The following is a 21961-nucleotide window of genomic DNA, read 5'->3' as shown; positions in this document are numbered from 1 at the left end:
CATGTATGCACATGCACATAGGAATAATTATGCATTAATACTTTGATTAAGTCTAATATACAGAGTCAAGCATGTGAAAATTCCAATTTTTAGTATACGTATAGTCAAAGATTTTTACAATAAACCGATTTGGAAATTTTGCATACCAAACTGAGTTCTATTCAAGCTCAATAGGCACAATCAATATGTATGGACTGAAAAATTGGTTATATATAATTCAGAATATCATTTAGGCATAACCTGAAAATGTAATGAAACTCAATGCATGAATAGCATAGAAAAATTCTGAATGTTTCAACGAGTAGAAACAACAAGCATAATTTTTTTTTTCACTTGAACAACGGTCTAACACCAATCTGGACAGTTGTCTGGGACTGGACAACAGACTGTCATGTCCAAGATGACTGTTCAGCCTGAGGCTGGACAACAGTCCGTCCTATCCCAGATAAAAAATCACCCAAAAATCCAATTTTTTTATTTTAACTGAATATGTACAATTTTGTTTCCATAGATCTGGTTTAGTTTAAAGAACCACAGCCCCGTGACCACTTGTCCATAAATATAGACCTGTCCAGGGGACAAATCTGTTCAGAATGGACAACATGGATAGCATCGACAAGGGCTCAAATCTGGCTAGATCTGCCCATCATCACGGTGGCCAGATCTGCCTGATAAAAGCATGGGACAAAACTGTCTAGACTTGTCCAAAGTGTTCATAAAAAGCAAAAACATATATATACTTAAATATACATGCTTCTACATGTATATTTATATATGTATATATAGGGGAAAACGTAAAAACATGCAAAAAATCATAGAAAAACAAATATCATATATTCTAAGTCTTCCTATATTGATTCCCATGGATTAAACCATGAAAAATCAAGATACATGGTTCCCTATAAAAACATTGCTTAAAGCTTATTTAAGCTCTCTTTCTCATCTGAGACAAAAGAAAGACCCGTACCTTAATCGTAGATCGAAAAAGAAATATGAATCAATGATGGAAATGTTGGATGATCAGAGAAGAAGCCCTCTTATTCTTACTCTTCCTCTCTTTTCTCTCATTTTTTCCTTCTCTTTCTCTTTTTTTTTTGATCTATTTATAGAGCTCTAGATGGGCTGAATAAGAGAGTGCGGCCCCAATTGAAACTCTCTTCTCTCTTAGAGTTTCGAAAATTTCGAAACTCTCCAAGTTGACTTTTTCAAAGTTTTATTTCATTTGGAACTCCATGTTTCTTAAACCTTCTTAGATGCTTCTAGGTGTGTTGAAGGGCTCTACTAAGAGTCATAAACACTCTAAAAAAATAAATCTCAAAATTAATTAAAATTATTTATTTATTATTCATTAATAAATAAATACCTAGAAGCTTCCAAAAATTATATTATTGAACTAGAATACTTCTAAAGTGATTTTACATGGGTTTAAGGGCTCTAATAAGAGTCCTAAACAATTGTCAAATTTAATTTTTAGAATTATATTAAATTAATTAATTAATTAAATAATTATTTAATATTAAATAATAAATAAAATTTTAGAAGCTTTCAAAAATTATCAAATTAACTTGGGAGGCTTCTTAATATTAATTAACTCCAATTTAAAGGTTTCTAATGAATTTAAAGTTGAAAAATTCGTTGGCTTGGATTTGGATCCGGATCCAAGATCTAAATCCATCTCAAAAATCCAAATGGGTCTTGACCTGGATCTAATAAAGATTAATATGGGTCGTGGATAGAGTCCAAATCCATATTAATCTGGATTAAATCCATCAGATACGGTCCGATCTAAATCCATATCCAAATCGACCAGCTGCTCAATTTTTAAAAAAATGCGATTTTCAGGGCAACCGTAGCCCGAATCAAAGAGAATAAAATATTGTTACACTCAGAATTTTGAGATGCATCCAACAATATATAACTCAAATTTCGCTTCCAAAATTTGCCTGAAAATAACTTGAACTTTGCTCGAATTTCGCTTGAATTTAAATGTCAAAAAATAAAACTTTTTTTGACGTTTCGATTGGATCGTTTTCGCCTTGACAATGAGACCTAGGCCAAGCCCAGACTCCAAAGCATCGGCCTAAAATCGAGAATCAAACGATTTTTCTTAACCAAATTTTCGAAAATCTCAAATTTAACTAAGTGTGAAAATACGCGATATTACATCCTTACCCCCTTAAAAGAATTTTTTACACGAAATTAAAACTTACCAAAAAGATGTGGGTAGTGCTGGCGCATATTTGCCTCAGGCTCCCAAGTGCACTCATCCAGTCCGTGATGCTACCAGCACACCTTCACGAACAGAATCGTCCTACTCTGCAACGTCTTTTCCTGACGATCCACAATCTCCATTGGCCTCTCCTTTGTCGTCAAGTCAGGCTGAACCTCGATCACCTCATAGTCAATGACATGTTAGTGGTCAGGTATATACTTCCTCAACATCGAGACATGAAAAACATCGTCGATCTACGAAAATTTGTGGGAAACTAGAATCAACAATTGTGTACACATTCTTGTTATGATAGAAATTTGTGGGAAATTAGCATAATCTTTTTACAAATATTTGAAAGTCCTACAAACTACCATCAAATGTTGGTCTTTGATGATCCCCTATTGAAGAAACATCTGGACGTAAAATGCTTCCAAGTAATATCTGAAATAATATGCATAGTATATAAGCTTTTGTGTGAACTTTTGCCATGATCCAAGTGAATGAATGAGGCCTTGCTCCAAAGAATGTATAGCTGAAATCAAGCATCGTTGACCTTAAAAAGGCATGAAAGATAACAAAAACTTTACCTTATGGATTTTATGATTTTTGCAACCTTGCATATATTCAACTACAGATGAATTGACTTTGGTAGTGCTAAGCTGGTCTGATTCTTCATCATGTATTCTTATTTTCTAGTTAAGACTTTTTATTAATGAGGGATGCTATTTTCTTGGGATATGTGGAAACATCTTAGTCATTCTGATTCTTTTTCTATGCTGTATTTATTTTATTCTTCCCATATATGTCAGGAGAACAAGTGTATAGTTCTTAATTGGACCTTGGCGACAGTAATTGCATCCGTAAGGAGTATGACTGATTTTATTTATCTGTTACACATTCTTCTTCAGGTACATTTTGCTTTCTTGTCAAGAAATTTTCCTCATATAGATCATTCTTCTTGCTTCCTAATCTTTTTTGTTAACTATCATTGTCCTATGGCAGTGACTAACAGTTAGGAGATTCAGTTGCTAATGATTTGTCTGTTAGGGAAATAATTGCAAGATTTGTATGTCTAGATTATGTTTGATGCTTCCAAAGATCTAAAATATCTTGTAGTTTGGTTTACCTGGTTCTGTTTTGCTATAGTAGGGAATGTCAGTTATGAAAAAAGTTCCATAGCTCATCACCTAAACTCGACCAAGCTTACACAAATGTTTGTTGCAAGTTTGGGTGGCAAAACATGGTAAAGTTAGATATTAGCACAACTTGCAGTATGGGTAAATCGAGCAAGAGAGAGAGAGAGAGAGAGAGAGAGAGAGAGAGAGAGAGAGAGAGAGAGAGAGAGAGAGAGAGAGAGACTCCTCTTTCGTCTTCCTCCCTGTCTTTCGCTCGAGAAACCAAAAAGTTGGATTGGGACAGGGTTGGACCCGACCTGACCTGGACCAGCACGTACCAGCACCCATGTCGACATGGGTACGGCTGCCAAGCAGCCGTGTCTATGTGACTTGGGTTCAAGGTTATGTTGAAGTAGTTGAAATATGTTTTCATCTCTGGTTGATACCTGAATCCATTGATTCTACATCCAACTTACAGTTTGAATCATGTTACCTGGTACCATTAAATGTTTACAAGAAAAAAAAAACATTTCAAAGTTGAAGACTTTTAGTTCTCTTTATCACCTTTCTTCATTTCTTTTAATGCATTAACCCATTTATTGCGGGATATTTTCTATGTTATATATTTAAGTTGCTCTTCCTTTTGTTATTAACTTTTTGGAGTTCAAGTAGTGGAACTTTCTGAATGTTCTTTATGATTGAAAAATTATGCACATGGTTTATTGAGGTTGTTCATAGTTTCTACTCAAGATCCATTGCTTGAAAAAAAAGCACCATTTCTGATTTGCTGTATCTAAATAGCATTGTCTAGAACCTGCTTCAGGCTTCCTGTATCTGATCTCTATCTATTTACGAAATACCGTATCTAAATAACATTAATTACCAAGTACCAATGCTTCATGCCTGCAGTTCAGATTGGCATATGTTGCTCCAGAATCTCGGGTGGTTGGTGCTGGAGACTTAGTTGATCACCCAAAGAAGATTGCTTGCCATTACGTCTGTAGCCGATTCTTCTGGATTGATCTGTTTGTTGTGCTTCCACTACCACAGGTATTCTGGACGTAGTTCTCATCCTAAAATTATACTGCTTGATTAGTATGCCTTGAAATGTTTTGACCCTTGAGCAGCTTTGTTAAATTGTAATTCATAAGACAATGTATTTTCTATATATATTTTATATGTATAAAAGAAGATACATATACATATATATATTTCATATATATGGACATGTATCCATCTACTTTTTATATAAATAATATTTCTTTCTTGTATTAGCTGTAGGGGTATTTTAGTCATTTTTACATTTTATGCATATTCATGTTTTTGAATATGATTGTAATTCTTTTTAAATTTTTCTTATTTTTGTAATTTTTCATTTTTATTTTTTGTTCTTTTTTTATGTACTATTTCTGTACACAGTTTGAAATATGAGACGTTGGGCTGATTTCCGACAACTCTAATTAGAGCCGTTGGGAATAGCCCAACAACTCTTTAAGAGTTGGTAAGCCTTATAAATAAGGGCTGTGTGAGCCCATTGTAAAACAGTAATACAGTGAGGAGTTTTGTCTCCTTAGGTTTATAAATACAGTGCATTTGCTGCATTTCTTTCTTTTTGTGGTGTAAAGCATTTTAATGCTATTTTATGTCTTGTGTATTTGAAGTATCAAGTTATTTGAAAACTTTATTGTTTGCAAGGATTTTTCACATGGTATCAGAGCAAGGTTATTATTGAAGAAGAAAGATGATTATTGAAGAAGATTGTGCCTCGAAAGGCGTGTACCTACCTTTCTCTTGATCCTCGGCGTGGAGACTTCTTGCAATATATATCGAAAGAATCATACCACATCAAGTAAGCTTTAAAGACTCGCTTGTGGTAAGATCTTCACTCTATATTCCTTTTTTCTCGAAACGGGGGAAAAAGACTCTCACTTCTCTCTTGGGTTCAAACTCAATGCCTCAAATTATCATGTTTGGGACAGTAACATGGAAGCCCATATTAAGGGTAAAGGGCTTTGGGGATATGTCCAAGGCTCAATACTGGAACCGAAACCGAAACCGAAACCAAAACCAAAACCAATGATTACTTTGGTAGAAAGAGGAGAAATAAAGATTCTTGAAGGTGAAGAGAGAATCAAAGCACTTGAAGACTATAGTAAGAAACATGAGGAATGGGAGATGCGAAATTTTAAAATCCTATCATGGATCTTCTCATCCGTTGAAACAAGAATCAATGCCAACATTATCAAATTCAACAAAGCCTCTCAAACATGGCAATATCTTAAAAAAATGTACAATTCAAGAGACTTGTTCCACAAGTATTATCTTCAAAAAAGGGACTTGACCCTCCAACAAGGAGAAATGACTATTAGAGAGTATTTCACGGAGTTGTCCTCTATATGAGATGAGGTTGCCATGCTTGAGCCCAAATGGAGTGGTGAAGCTATTGAGCTTAGGCATAAACAATTAGAAGATGATCACTTTTTCAACTTTCTAAATGGGCTTAGACCCTAATTTGAACAAATATGATCCTCTCTTTATTCGCCTTTACTTCCCCTTCTCTTGAAGATGTAATTACTAAATTAAGTGGGGAAGAGACTCGTATGGGTATAAGCAAAAATAACCCAAGTGTTCTTGCAACACCTTCTAACCAAGAAGAAGGTAAAGGTGTTGATGTCGTTTCATGACCGAGAAACAATTTGAGAACCTACAAACCTATCCACTTCAAAAATCAAGGAGCAAGGGAAAATAGTAGGCAAAGCGGAAAAAGAGATTATAGTAAAATTGTGTGCCACTTTTGTAAGAAATCGAAGCTGTAAAACCCGTTAAAAAAAGGTTGGACCCGGGTCAGATCCAGATCCAAACCCATTACCCCCCCCCCCAATATGCCTTTAAATAGACATACGGGGAGGGTTTCCTCTCTCACAGAAGAGGAAACCCTCCCCCTTCGACTCAGTCTCTCTCACTCCCCGCACCCCTCTCTCGCTCTCGACTTTTTCCGGCCTGCAAACCTCTGGCGAGTTTCGTCGGGCGACCCCCTCCAACCTCACGCCTCTCCCTGTGCTCTCTCCCTTGTTCTCTCTCTGCTCTCCTCTCATCCTCGCCCGACCCTCTCTCTCGCTCATCTGTCGATACCGATGTCAACAACCTTAGCCCCCCGTCCGACGACCCCTTTTCAGGTAACACTCTCTCTCTCTCCTCTTTGTTTGTCTTCTTCTGCTTCTACTTCCTGTTCTTTTGTACATACGCAGGGGAGGGCTCAGCCCTCCCTGCCTTCGTTGTCCATAGGGGAGGGCTCAACCCTCCTTGTCGCCTGTAACGAAACGATCGGCAGGGGCTGGCCCCTGCCTTATTTTTTTTTTTACGGTAGGTTGGCAGGGGCTTGCCCCTGCCGCTTGGCTATCTCCGGCAGGCAGGGGCAAAGCCCTTGCCCTCCACCTCTTTTCTTTTCCCCTTTCGTAGTGGAGGGGCCGAGCCCTCTCCCTGCTTTCTCAAGATACAGGGAAGGGGCTCAGCCTCCTCCCTGTTTTCTCTATTTCGCCAGGGAGAGGCCGAGCCCCCTCCCTGTCTCCTTGTTGTATGAGATACAGGGAAGGGGTTCGGCCCCATCCCCGCTTCCCTATTTCGCCAGGGAGGGGCCGAGCCCCATCCTTGTCTCCTTCTTATATGAGATACTGGGAAGGGGCTCGCCCCCCTCCCTGTTTCCCTATTTCGTCAGGGAGGGGCCGAGCGCCCTCCCTGTCTCCTTGTATGGGTTACGGGGAAGGGGCTCGGCCCCCTCCCTGTTTCTCCTTTTTGCAAGGGAGGGGCTGAGCCCCTCCCTACTCTTTTTTGGGCCCAGGGTCGGGTTCGGCTCATCTGCCGAGCCCACCCTTCACCTTTGGCCGCTGCAGGCAGGGCTGGGCCCGGTTCGACTGCCGAACCCACTTGCCTCTCCTGTTTTATCTTTCGAGCGTGTTATATATATTAATGCTTTGCTCTTTTGCAGTTTGCATGACGGATGCTACTCGCTCTCCACGGCCCGAGCCCTTCGTTACTTACACACAAAGGCAAGCGCAACCCCGAGACTCCCCAAGGTAGGAAAAAGTTGCACAATGGACTTTGGACGAACTGAACTAAGTTAAAACACTTAAAATGTAAATTAAATATATATATATATATATATATATATATATATATATATATAGTAGTACCCTTTTAAACTCAAGGACACAGTTTTGCGATCCTTGTCCTTATTGCTTTCTGTCATTTACTTTTCGCCCTCGCGCTTTAGTGCACATGTTGATTTCCTTTACGCATCTATTTGGCTTGATACGCGGTTTCACGTATCAAGCATCACTTTCTGTCATTTACTTTTCGCTGTCGCGCTTTAGTGCACATGCCAATTTCTTTACGCATTTATTTGGCTTGATACGCGGTTTCACGTATCAGGCATCGCTTTTTGTTATTTACTTTTGTTGCTGCGCTTTAGTGCACAGGCTATTTGCTTTTCCGCATTTACCTGTTTATGCATTTGTTTAGCTGAAGTACGATTTCGTACCTCGTGCAATGCTTTGTGCATTTACTTTGCTTACGTTTCTACTGCCAACACATTTTATTTGGCCGAGGTACGACTTCGTACCTCGTGCACCGCTTACGCATTCTTGTGCCCAATGAGCATCTTCACACTTTAAGGATTGCTGACACTTTGTTGTTGCACTACTTCGTGCATGGGCTTGCATTTCCATGCTAACTTACACATGTGTAAGTTTAAGACTAGAGCGTAATCTATTTCGCTCGTTTGTTTCAAAATAGCACAAGCTGCACTTATGCATTCCGGTTTTTAAAAAGGGATTCCTAAAGCGAATCCGTGTTCCAAATGCGTAGCCTTGATGAGTTGGATTTTGGAAGTCTCTGCAGTTGCGAATTTGCAACACAGTCTCCTGAACCGACGTATTTGGGAGAGAGTTTTTTACTACCCCTGTTTGCGTATCCGATATGACTTGGATAACCCCGATTTATTGGTATAACATATGTTTGGGCAAGATTCTTTCGAGAAACCCGTGTCCTGTTTATCGAACTAGTATCGAGTCATGTGCTACATACGAATACTATGATAAACGAATGAGAGATCATTGATAATCTTATAGCATGCAAATAGCACAAATGTTGTACTTCAGTTTCGAAAGATAAAACATGTCAAAGGAGTTTCTGCATTACATTGCATTTTTGCGAAACTGTGTTGGGGTTTCTTGTTTGTGAAACTTATACCCCTTTCGTCGTAGCGTACTCGTAGACACGCGTGCCATGTCAGTACTACGATGATCGGATGAGACAGTCATGTGACCTCAAATCGTGCTAATGGCACAATGCTGTAATCACATAAATAGTGATAACTTGCCTTCACCGGCAAGATGCTCGAGTTAGGTCGAAAAGACTAGAGCATGCAGAATGAGTCTTCAGTTAAATAAAACTTGAAGTATTCATTCGACCTATTGTTTCTTGTCAAGAGAGAGGATGAGACAGTACAAAAACTCTGATGGACAGGTTGTTAACAACTACCTCTCGGGCAATGACTCGGTATGCCCAGTCATCGGAGTTGGGGGACGGGACTACTAAAGACTATCCTAGGTGGTAGATCTCACAAACTTCTGCAAAAGTAGGATGCATCCGTTGTCTACGTATGCCTTTGGGGAATCTTCTTTCGGTCAACGATCGTCTCCTTAAGAGCGGATTCAACTAGCTATTCGGGGTATTTGAAAATACATGGTATAATGGACCCCCGAACTAGTCTCAGTTGTTTCTATGATTCGTGCCTTGTGCGTTCCCGCAGACCACCTAAGTATCAAAACAAAAGTTATCCTGTTCACTTCTTGTTTTCTTTGTACTATTTGTTAATTGCTGCTTCTGCTAACTGCTGCGCTTTACTTATGTTGATGAACTGCTTATATAGGTTTTCACTTGTATAAACTGTTGAGCATGATAGAATTAAATGCATATACTTAGTTCTGTTCTATACTGTTCTAATTGTGCACCTACCAATTTTTCGTGAAACTGACCCATTTCATGGGCACAGGTGACGAATAGGTTGCGAGACAGACGATGACACGATTGCGAGACGATTCGAGATCCCACTGTTTTGTTGTCAGCTCGCATCTTATACTTTTGAATTTTCCTCAGGAAAGCTAAATTTTGTACAATAAGATCTTATTTTGAATGCAGTGGCTTATTAAAATGTTTGCAAGTTACTTCTATATGAAAATGTGGATTTTTACGCTAACACGCCCAAGGTTGTCAACTTGCCTTTCATTTTTCTTATTCAAAGAAAATTGTTTCCGCTAATTTGTTAAACAAAACTCTTTAAAAAACTCTGATAAGAAAAGAATTTTTCAGTCTTTTGAACTTTTAAGAAAGGTTTATAAGTTTGAAGTTTTGGGGCGTTACAGGGGCACATCAAACCGGTTTGTCCAAAATGGAAAGAAGTTGCTAGCCATGGCTACTACATCCCAACCCCCAAAAGAAGAAAGTTCATCTTCTTCCAATGGAGTTCTCTCTTTGCATCAAATTGTGGAAGCGCTTAAACCTCTTCTCAAAGGGGCAATTTCCGGAGCCGCCGTGTCAACTTTCTCTCCTCCCGGTAAGACTTCTTGGCTCTTAGATTTGGGTGCCTCCTTTCATATGTCTCCAAGTATTTGTTCATTTTCCGAATATTCAAAAAATTCCTCTTCATCCTTTGTTTCAATCGCGGATGGAACTTCTCTTAAAATCAAAGGAATTGAAAATTTTGAAAAACAAAGTTTTTTTATCCCAAAATTTAGATTTATACCAAAATTAAACTTAAATTTGCTTTTGGTCTATCAACTCTCGGACCATGGATGTGATATAAAATTCTCATATGATAAATGTTGGATACAAAATCGCCAGTCCGGGAGGTTGATTGGGGAAGACTCTATGAAGGGAGATCTATACTACGTTGACTTCCTTTAAATTTCAAAAAATCTTTTTTATAATGTTGATATAAAGATATTAATGTATGGTGTAAAAAGCGTGAACAACTCAATATAGTTAAAATTTCTTATTTACCTTTTGTTAAACATTTGTAAAAGTGATTTCACTTGTAATGATTGTATTCTTAGAAATATGAGAAGTTTATCTTTTAATCAAAGATCTATGTTTACAACAAGACCATTTGAAATTGTTTATTTATGGGGACCGACACCTATTTTATCAAAAGAGGGGTTTTCGTATTATGTGATTTTTGTTGACGATTACACTAGATATTGTTGAATATTTTTTGTTAAACACAAATATGAGGTTTTTACGACATTCAAAACATATCATGTGATGATCAAAAACCAATTTAATGGTGACTTGAAAATTCTTAGAACTGACTCTGGAGGAGAATACCTATCAAATGAATTCAAAAGATATTTTGAAAGTTAAGGTATTCTCTATAAAAAATCTTGCCTGAAAACACCTCGACAAAATGGATTAGACGAAGGAAAACATAAACATATTATTGAAACTACTCGAACCCTTATCATTTCACAAAACATACAAATTTTTTTTTGGGCCGAGGCAACTCTCACAGCTGTCTATCTCATAAATCGGCTTCCATCCAAAAATTTAAACAAAATTTCGCCCTTTGAAATGTTGTACACAAAAGAACCTTATTGTAATAGGTTAAGAATTTTTAGATGCAAATGTTTTGTTCTTGCGGACAAGAATGACAAGCTTTCACCAAAAGCTATCACATGTGCTTTTCTTGGTTACTCCAAAACTCAAAAAGGGTTTCAATGCTACGATATTAAAAATAACAAATTATATGTGTCCAGAAATATGAGTTTTTTGGAAAATGTTAGTGGTTTTGAAAGATGTGAACCTCATAAAGAAAATATGGATTATTCCTTTTTATTTGAGTTATTATCTAGAAATGATATGCTACTAATGATGAGTTGCCACATAATGACTCTAGTGATAACGAAGTTGAGGAAAAAAGCTCTTTATTACACCCACCTACCTATCAATATATTGATGAAGGGACATCTAGAGATCCTATCACATATTTTCATAGAGATAAAAATAGTTTTAGAAGTGCAATTGTAACGCCCCGAAATCTCAACCCAAATTTTGAAGAAACTTACTTTTTTCGACAAAGGAAGCTGTGGTTAGGCAGACCCCTACCAGTTATAACAACTATACCATTTGGGGTTCGAACTTGCAACGTCCCAACACAAGGTGACGTGCACTAACTGCTTCTGCCAGACAAGTGGAGCCCGTGTTTTTTTTTTATAGGCAAGCTAGGTTACAAGTACTACTATAAGGTCAAGCATTCCAGAACATTACAGTGGGGAGCAAGACAAACCATTTATTTCATTTTATTATCAATGAATAACAACATCAAAGTTTTAATGACATGTTCTAAAAATGAACTCAAGCTATCCCAGGAACAGTAAATCCAAAATCTCGATCAAAGCTTCATCCCGCAGCCGCTCATAAACTCTACTCATCACCTAAAAAATGGTAAATTATAGGAATTAGACTACAACTGTCTAAGTAGGAAATACTGTAAATTTTCTCGCAGGTATATCATGTGTCAAGTATGATTTTCAGCATATACAAAAACAAGTAAAGAAAACTATACAACAACAATAACATGTATAAAACTTAGCCGACAATTTATAGCATTTAAGGATTTTTCCATGCAACAGTTATAAGTGCTAGGCATGCAGAAACATTAAAGCAGAAGTAAGTAACAAACCTTTAACAGGCATTGGGAAGTAAACATTATACACTCATCATCATGTAATGATTGAGAGAACAATTGAAATATGCATGATCTAATACATAGCAGGAAAATGCATGACTTATGTATAATGCATGAATCCTCTTATTATCTTTCGTTAAATTCCCTTTTCCATATGCGTGCCATATTAAATGCACACAACTTTAAGTTTATTTTTTTAGTTATCATTGCCCTCGGATATACCAAACAGGTAAAGTCTCCGATGTCAAGTTAAGTTCCCAGGGTAGCTTAGCACACAAGTTGTAATTTATTTACTGGGTTCCAAACTTAGCCATCGACCGATATCAGGAAACAACACCATCCATCGGAACATTAGACCTCCACATCTAATGTCGAGGACACCAGAGACACCCCACGCCCACAAGTGCTACTTCTTTGGTATACAAAAACAACTGTGTCAAAACACACCACCCGCAGGTAAAGTGGTGGACTCTCCCTAAAACCGTGGTCAAAAGAAGGAACCTCAATATCGGGTTTAGGGGACAAAAGTAAAGCCCGCAGAGTTTTTGTATCCTCACAGTCTCCCCATGACCGGATCTCTAAGATCCCCATTCTCCAGATGGGAGATCCCAGAACGTATATTACACTGTTCTTAATTATTATATTTTATTAAAAGTCAATTCTTTAAGTTTTGCAACACCATATGCAAAAGTAAAGGTAAAAGCTCGCATCCACCCCTGCGAGGACCCTTACGGGACTCCAGTCCGCGAGGACAACAAGAACAGTGTAGTAGTATGTAATATCAATAAGTATGGTTTAAGTGATGCACTTATATACATATGAAAAACAACCAATTCCACGGCTCTCCAGGCCGGTGATGATCCATTAGGCCATCGATGCATGATATATCAAAACCAAAGTAATAACAAAGAATCACATATTCCATATGCACACACATGCAATGCCTATTCAATATGCAAATAGACTATTCATAAGCATGTGCTTTCTAAAGGTATATGCATCTTTGCTAAGTGAGATCCTGCATAATCGCACATGTAACGCCCTGGCTTGACATTCATATGTCCACAACAAACCTACCTGTAGGTTCGGTTACCAGATTATCATTCTTCATCATTAGTTTTTTTTTTCAAAATTGCCACAACCTACCATCGGGTTTTAGCTGATATACAACTTAATGGGCATTTTGAATATTTTAAAAAATATGCAATTGAACATACTAAATTATGCAGCTTAGTATATAAAATTGAATATCATTTTACTATGCAACTAAATATGCATTTGAGCATTAGTTTAATATACAACTTCATGTAACAGTGAATAACCTGATATGCAGTTAAGTTTGCATTGAATATCAGCTTGATATGCAACTTTGTACGAAGTTGAACATACACTTACTATGCAGTTACATAGGCATTGGGCATCTAACTAGTATGCAGCTTCATATGGAACCAAACATCAACCTATAGGCATCTAAATAGGAATTTGCATATCAACTGAACATGCAGGTAAGTGTTAACTTGAATTTCAACTTAATATGAATCCAACTAGATTCTCATTTATACATGCTTCCAAGATTTTTCCCACAATAGATTACGCATAACAGAAATTTCAAATACCTGAGAATATTCCCTACGCACGCACATAGATCAGAAAGTCTCAACCAAGTATGTATATTCAGAAATAGCAAATGTTTCAATCCATTTCCCAATAATTTTAACGATCCCACAAAATAAGCATGATGATTCCTAATCCTAACACATGCTGTTATGAACCTATAGATTTCATTTAACAAATATCACTGCTATCACATACAGGGCTAGTCAAACTAAATTTCCGGAATCCTATGATGAAACAACAAAATAGATTAACATTGATCCTCCTTTGAGGTCCAATAATAGCATATAGCTAGTATGAACATTTTACAGGAATCAACAATTAAGAGAAGTCGACATTTTCAGAGCCACACTTAACACACATATATCAAAGAACTTATTGTTGCTTAATTAAACATAAAAGTCAACAAAATTTTGAGCTATCATGACATTTAAATAGAAATATTGCACCACTATGGTTCATCTGAATTGCATCAAATTATATAGCGAAACTAATTAGCAACGAATAACCACAATATGACCCACTGGTAATCATTCCGAAGTAAATTTTCTTTTATTAGCAGAATTCAGTATGCAGAGGTATATATTAATATATATATTTGAATATCGCAGACAAGCTATGCCAATGACTAATCCCTTTTTTTTTCCACAGCATAAAGTATAATATGATAACCTATGACTTTTCTGTCAGGAGCAGTCTGTATAAGTCACTATGTATAGAACGATGCCAGTTCAACCCCTAATATTAATAGCAACACTCACCCCTACTCTATCAGAACTGAGACAATACCATGACCGAACTTCCCTCTTAAGCATACAAATTAGTAATTAGTAGAGCTAACATTGCATCCAAAGCTAGAGCATGCTAAAGTTGACTCTACAAGGCATATAGTAACACAAACTGTTTATGTTAGAGAAACTGATAAAAAAAAGAAATAACCCACCAGACCTACAAAAATACAAATGAAAATACATGCTAGATTCCCTTCTCTTGCCGGCCCGGATTCAAATCCACCTTTTTTTTTCTATCCTTTGATTATTTCCAAAGACTTAGTACACCCGAATGTTACTGTTATATGGTCCTGCTCACAGGTTGACATTGAAACAAAAAAATGATATCAAATGAACTATGCAGTTATACCCAATCAAATTCAAACGATTAGGGTTTCAACTTTCAACACAGATTACCACAGACTAAAACACACGATTAATCTAAACCTAACATCGAGTTAACACACGGTGTCATCTATCGTATTATTGGCTTACACATAATATTTCAACATGGCAGGCATTAGCTCGATTGAATCTCTCTTCTAGGTATCCGAAATCCCCAACTCAATCGATTTGGGATTTCAAGCACCATAAGCCCAAAATACCCTTTTTCCGTTAGGGATTTTTGGCCACCCACACAGCATCCTTGAACCATGACATACCAAACAGGGAAAACAACATTAAATCCTACCTCTTCCGGCGTGATGGTGGCTGCCGCCGCGAGAGGAGAGGTCCCGAGCTTTGGTAGCTCCATTGCCGAGTTCCCCTGCTGTCGTGCATTCTTCCTCAAGTCGTGCCATAGAGAGAGGAGGAAGGTAATGAGTGAGGGAGGAAGTTGGGGAAACAGAGAGAGCGTGCACTTTTGTAGGAGGGTGGCCTCTCGAAAAGGGAGGAGGCCGTTACCCCTTCCTCGCCATCGGCGGCTGCGCATCCCCCACCCCCATCTTTTGGCATGCGCCTAACAGTTTTTTATCAGGCAGGCCCTGTACCGGCCCTGCCTTCTTAACTTATTTTTTTTCTTTAATGAACTCTTAACAAGGGGCGCGGTCCCGGATCCGGACCCGAGACTCGGGATCCAGCTGCAGGTTTGGACCTGAGCCACCTTTACGAAGTGGGTCCGCAGGTTGGATCCAAATAGATCTAACTGTGGATCCCAATATATTTTATTGTTATATTATTTATTAATTTATTTTATTTTTCTAATACATGAGTATGATATTATATATATATGGACCCCCAATTGATACGGATCCTGGATCCAAAAAGTTTCTCTTTATTACACGGTTGAAACTATGGATCCAAATGATGTAATTTGGATTCAAACCTTCAGTAGATGAATATGGCTCCAAAATAAACTATTATGGATTCTAATTACGTTTTTTCTTAAGACCCGTTTTAAAATTCATGGATCCCTACCATTCATCCAGGATCCAATATCAATTCTAACCCGGATATTGAGGACCCAAAATCAGAGGCCCAAACAAGAGATTGAAATTTATTGTTAGATATCCGCATAATATATTTGTGATCCAATATCTATGATTCGAATAAAATATTAAGGTTTTGGCATTGAAGATCCAAACAGGATACCCAAGATCCAAATACAATTAAACAAATACGACGCTAAAAAATATCCTTGTACCAACTTAAGGCTCTAACTCTTAACTTTATTTATCTGATAAAAATCACGGGTATTACAACAATAGAAAAATATAACGAATCTAGTGGAACTACCTCTTCAAATGAGGAAAATCCACGAAGAACTGAGAGAAATAGAAAAGTCCCTTCTAGGTTCACTTCTTACGATTCATTCACACCTTAACATAGAGCTTGCCTTAGTGCTATTCACTCATATGTAGAACCCAAAAACTTTGAAGAAGCCAAAAAAGTATTGAATGGATAAAAGCTATGAATAAAATGAACTTAGAACTTTCAGAAAAGCGAAGATCTGAGAATTTCAAGATCTTCCTAAGAGTAAGAAAACCATAGGGTGTAGATGGGTGTTTAAGGTCAAAACCAAGAGCGATTGATCTCTTGAAAGATATAAAGCTCGTCTAGTAGCCAAAGGATATAGTCAAGAATACGATATTGACTATGAAGAAACATTTACCCCTGTTGCACGAATGATTACTGTCAGATGCCTTATTACCGTCGCTTTTATTAAAAAATGGAACATCTACCAAATGGATGTTAAAATGCCTTTTTAAATGGTGATCTTAATGAAGAAGTGTATATGGATGTTTCTTTAGGAATGGAGTCTCCTAAAGGAAAAATACATCGTCTCCAGAAAACACTTTATGGACTAAAATAAGCCCCAAGGCTTGGTATGACAAATTTAACTATATAATGTTGAAAAATGGTTTCTCCTTATATTTTATTGACACCGCTTTATTTGTCAGAAAATCCAACGCAGGAATAATAATGTTGCTCATATATGTCGATGATATGCTAATAACTGGAAGCGATTCTAAAGGAATTAAGAGCATAAAATATATTTTAAAAGATAAATTTGAAATGTCTGACTTAGGATTTCTGACCTACTTTCTGGGAATTAAAGTTGCATATTCATATAGAGGTTATTTTTTATCTCAAACTAAACTTGCTTCTGAGATTCTTGACAGGTCAAATGGAAATTGATGATGAAATTCTTCTCAAAGATCCCACTCCCTACAAACAACTTGTAGGATCCTTGATGTATCTGAGTATTACTAGATCAGATATTTCACATGCAGTTCATACCGCCAGCCAATTTCAACATGCACCAACATTCGTTTATATGAGTGCAATTCTGCGGATCATCAGATACACAAAGGGATCATTGAATAAGGGACTATTTTTATCCTCTTCCTCTGAATTAAATTTAATAGCTTATATTGACTCCGATTAGGGAGGTGATCCAAATAATCGTCACTCCACAACTGGATTTTGTGTGTTTTTAGGAGACTCATTAATCTAATGGAGATGTAAAAAACAACAAAAGGTATCGTTATCCTCTACCGAAGCTGAATACCGAGCTATGAAAACTACTACTATAGAGATTGTATAGATTCATCAGCTACTAGAAGATATGGGGATTAATGTAGAAGGGCCCAACCTATTGTTATCATGCAAAAATTTACTTTTGCAAGTCAACTGACCTTTTGAAAAGGTTTTTAGAAAACTCGTCTCAATTTTGAAAACTGCAGGAAAAACTTGAGAGAGGAGACTCGCCTATCGGTACGAGGTTTAACCGTTCCTCGCGCCTTAACCATGGGTAATAGAACCAAAGATTGAACAATATGCCTTGTTTTATTCAAATGTCTAAAAGATTATTCTAAATCCTAGAATGCAGAGGGAATAAAACACACATGACATGATTTGGAAAAGAAGTTTGATGAAAACATGATGCATGCTTGGAATTGTTGAAAAACAAATTTTTTTAAGAAATATTGTGATAGAGAATCAAATAATGGGGAGTGTGGCCTTGTAGGCTCGTGCACGATGCAACCTAAATCTAAATGATGCATGGATACAATTCTTTTTTGAGAAAACCATTGACAAATCTCTTTGTTTTTGTAAATTCTTTTGATGAAAAAGGGGGTTTTTGTGCCTTATAGAATTCAGATGAAATAAATTCGCCACATATTTATGACTATGGCCACAAATATGTTTTAAATATACTTCATTTAAATCCTAAGAGAAAGTTTTTGGAAAATATTTTGAAAGCATGCAATGATTTTGAAAATAACCCAAGTGTTTAGGCTTTTGTAACTTAAAAGAGATTAATAAAACTTGAATTTCATATGGTTTTTATTGATTTAGAGAAGACATACGATAGAGTACCTAGGGACGTTCTCTGGTGGACAATGATGAAGAAAGGTGTTTCTCTCAAGTACATTAGTATAATTAAAGATATGTATGAAGGAGTAGTAACCAATGTCCGCACTTGTGGAGGGGTGACAACCAATTTCCCGATAACGGTTGGGTTACATCAAGGAGCTGCTTTAAGCCCTTTCCTATTTGCAATAGTGATGGATGAGCTTACGAGATCAATTCAAGAAAATGTACCGTGGTGTATGTTGTTTGCTGATGATATTGTTTTGATTGATGAGTCTAGAGCTGGGGTTAATGCTAAGTTAGAATTATGGAGACAGACATTGGAAGCTAGAGGTTTTAAGTTGAGTAAGAGTAAGACTGAATATATGGAATGTCGGTTTAGTAAGCAACGAAGTAGTGATGGGAGTGTAGTGAAGCTTGGTGAGCAAGATATACCGGTGAATGATTATTTCAAATATTTGGGATCCATCATTCAAAAGTATGGAGAAATTGATGGAGATGTAAATCATAGGATAAAGGTTGGGTGGATGAAATGGAAAAGTGCTACTGGAGTGCTGTGCGATCGTAGAATGCCATTGCGGTTGAAGGGAAAGTTTTATAGGACGACTATTAGACCCGCTTTACTATATGGTACGGAATGTTGGGCTGCCAAGAGACATCATATTCAAAAAATGAGTGTAGCTGAGATGCGGATGCTTAGATGGATGTGTGGAAATACAATAAAAGATAAGATTCGGAACGAAGAGATACGTAAGAAGGTAGGTGTTGCACCCATTGAAAATAAGATGCGAGAGAATCGTTTACGGTGGTTTGGACATATTCGGCGAAGGCCTAATGATGCTCCAGTTAGAAGGTTGGAGAAATGGGAAAATATATTAGTTAAAAGAGGTCGGGGTAGGCCTAGGAAGACTTGGATGGAGATGATAGGAAAGGATATGAATGCTTTGAACCTCACCGAGGACATGGCGTTGGATAGAAATGATTGGAGGAAAAGGATTCATGTGGAAGACCCAAAATGAATTTCTTTTTTGGTTCATATCGCTGACCCTAATTGTTTTGGGATGAAGGCGTAGTTGTTGTAATAAAACTTGAATTTCATTCGTATTCTGACTATGACCACAAATACGAATTCAACTAAGTTTATTAACTTTTTAAAAGAAGGTGCACGTGCCATTCGTGTTTTACCATTGTGGAATTTAAAAAGTTCATGTGCATGATAAACCATAGCAGTTGATATTAAGAAAATAAACTATATGCTTATGCAATCCTAAACTATGCAGAAAATTAAACTTTCATTGGTTTTTTTTGTATTTGATTATCATTTACATTGACTAATTAAATAATAAAATAAAAGAGAAAATAAAATATTGAGCTTTCCTGTAAAATCAGCAAACATGTTAGTAGAAAAATGTAGGTTTTCAGGATTTATCCAACAATATCTGGAAATTGAGGGATATTTATCCTGAAATAAGCCTTTCCCATGCATTCATAAAATAAAATCCTTAAATAAACTAAATGAAAATGCATGATTTAATAAACTATAAAACTAAACTAATTATAAAATAGGAATTTTGAAATTGAAGGCAAAATGACCAAAATACCCCTTAAGATTGATATTAATTGCAAAAACAGTGTTTAAAACCAGGGTTTTAGAAAACGGTTTTAAAATATGGCTAATCCGAAAGCCAAACGAGTTTGAATCGACACCAAATTAGATGGAGAGCACCCTTGCATGATCAAGAAAATAATCAGATTTTAAAACCATAAAAACTATTTATGAAAACGATAAAATAAATAAGAAAAGATTGAATTTGCCCGTATTTTTGCATAATAGGCTTCTGCGAAAAACCGGTTTTTGAAAAACAACAGAATAAAATATCAAATGACCTCTAAAAATTCTGAAAATTGATATGAACACTGTTAACAACCCTAAAAGCAACATGCAATCGAAAAATAAATTTAATAACTATGCTAGAAAAAGATTTTAAATTAAATAGTAGAAAATGCTGCAAAACACGACATTCTGTACCTGTCACGGTTTTGGGCTGTAATAAACTAACAAACAATCATGAAAATTTATAAATTTTTTCAGAGATAAACTAGACATGACAATTGAGAGATCCTTTTTTATGGATCGGAAAAATCATCTTTGGTTAGGGAGACATGACTCCGGCAAGATGATCCTGATTCTGGACAACGCCTGACAGTCATAAAAAATCACCAAAATCATCCAAAATAAACTAGACATGCAGACGAAGAAGCCACTTTATATGGATCTGAAAAACGATCTTCGGTTAGGGAGATATGATTCCGGCAAATTGACCCAGGTCATGCACAACGTTTTGACGCTGCAGAAAAACTGGTTTCGGTTCTTGATTTTAAAAATGGGTCAAAAGATGCCTCAAAATCATAAAACTTGGTTAGATTCACGTAAGCATATGAATATATCTTTCATAAAAAATTCAGATTGAAACTATAAAAATAAGCACATAAAATAACGATGTTAATGCGAGGTCAGAATCAAGATTTAGGCATGACTGTTAAACAAGATTTAAAACCTAATCTAAACATGCATAAAGAAAAGAAAAGATTGATGAAATATTTTTGATTTTGTATGGATGCAAACAACAATGTAAACCTAAATCTATGATGCTTGTGAATAAACTAAAAAAGAAGGAAAACGAAAGCAGGGCATGGGATTGGCTTTGATGTAGCCGATTGAAGGTGGGACTCGGTTTATGAAAAACCGAGTTCCTACTTCATGTTGCTGTGAAACAAAAGAATAAAAACATAGCAAATATGGAATAATGAAATAAAGAAAATAAAAGAGAGAGTGAGAGGGATTACCTTGATCTTCCCTTGCTGCAACAAAAGGAAAAGAAACGAAAAAGGAGGAGAAGGGGCGACCCTTAAGGAAGAAAAGTCAAGGAGAAGAAGAGAGGGCTGGATGGCATGGGCTGGATGTTCTCCTTGGGTTGTATTTATAGGAAAATTCAGCATGTGATAAGGATTCTAGGGGGGTTCCACTAATTAGCTTAATTAGCAAACAATTAGCAAAATTAGGGAAAATCGCTCTCCCCCCCTTGGAAGAGTCCATATTTGCTTTATTTTTTGACTTTTCTTTTTCCAACCTAATTAAAACTCTAAACAAAAAATTCAAATGTGGTGCCACATAAGTGGGGTCCACATTTGTTTTTAAAACCATTAAAATAAAAAGTTAAAAAAAGGTTAAAAACAAAAGCTAAAAATTGATAAGATAAAAAGCGAAAACCAAAGTCCTAAACCAACTAGATTTTTGAAATAACAAGAATTAGAAAAACCAAATGAAGGGAATAATTAAGAAGTTGACGCACCAAGGTGGGTCCCATCTAATGTGAATTGGATTGGATCTAAGATCCACTTTGAAGTTCGAGATTGACAAAAATCCAAATCAAAATCCAATCCGGATCCAGATATGGTATATTGAAAAAAGTGTTTTTTTTGAAAAGGGCATTTCAAAGTATCAAATGTAAAGCGTTGGGTTTAGATTAAAATGTAAAGATCAATTTTGAGCCCAGGTTTGAAATTAGAAGAAAAAAAGTTGAATTCGGATCTGGATCCGAAGTTTCAAAATGATAAATGGATTTGGATCTCAGACCATGAATCTGATCCATACTTGAAAATGATGAATGAATCCTAGATTAAAGATAGG

The 21961-nt window shown here is 36.6% G+C and overlaps 1 protein-coding gene across 6 annotated transcripts in view; it reads left to right on the top strand.

Annotated features, from left to right (window-relative positions):
* The window catches only part of LOC149846942 (putative cyclic nucleotide-gated ion channel 20, chloroplastic), a 206395-nt gene that overhangs the window by 30017 nt on the left and 154417 nt on the right, over window positions 1-21961 (top strand). For 5 of the 6 annotated variants that reach the window (XM_089996677.1, XM_089996676.1, XM_089996673.1 and 2 more), the window contains 2 exons: window positions 3022-3120; window positions 4237-4377. In XM_089996677.1, coding sequence (XP_089852803.1) covers window positions 3022-3120; window positions 4237-4377 — 240 coding nt within the window. The remainder of the gene's footprint in view (window positions 1-3021; window positions 3121-4236; window positions 4378-21961) is intronic. The other variant, XM_089996678.1, reaches the window with a different exon arrangement.

This window comes from Nuphar pumila, chromosome 2 (assembly GCF_984573655.1).
Source record: "Nuphar pumila chromosome 2, dmNupPumi1.hap1.1, whole genome shotgun sequence".
Lineage (NCBI taxonomy): Eukaryota > Viridiplantae > Streptophyta > Magnoliopsida > Nymphaeales > Nymphaeaceae > Nuphar > Nuphar pumila.
This window is presented reverse-complemented; position numbering and strand designations above follow the sequence as displayed.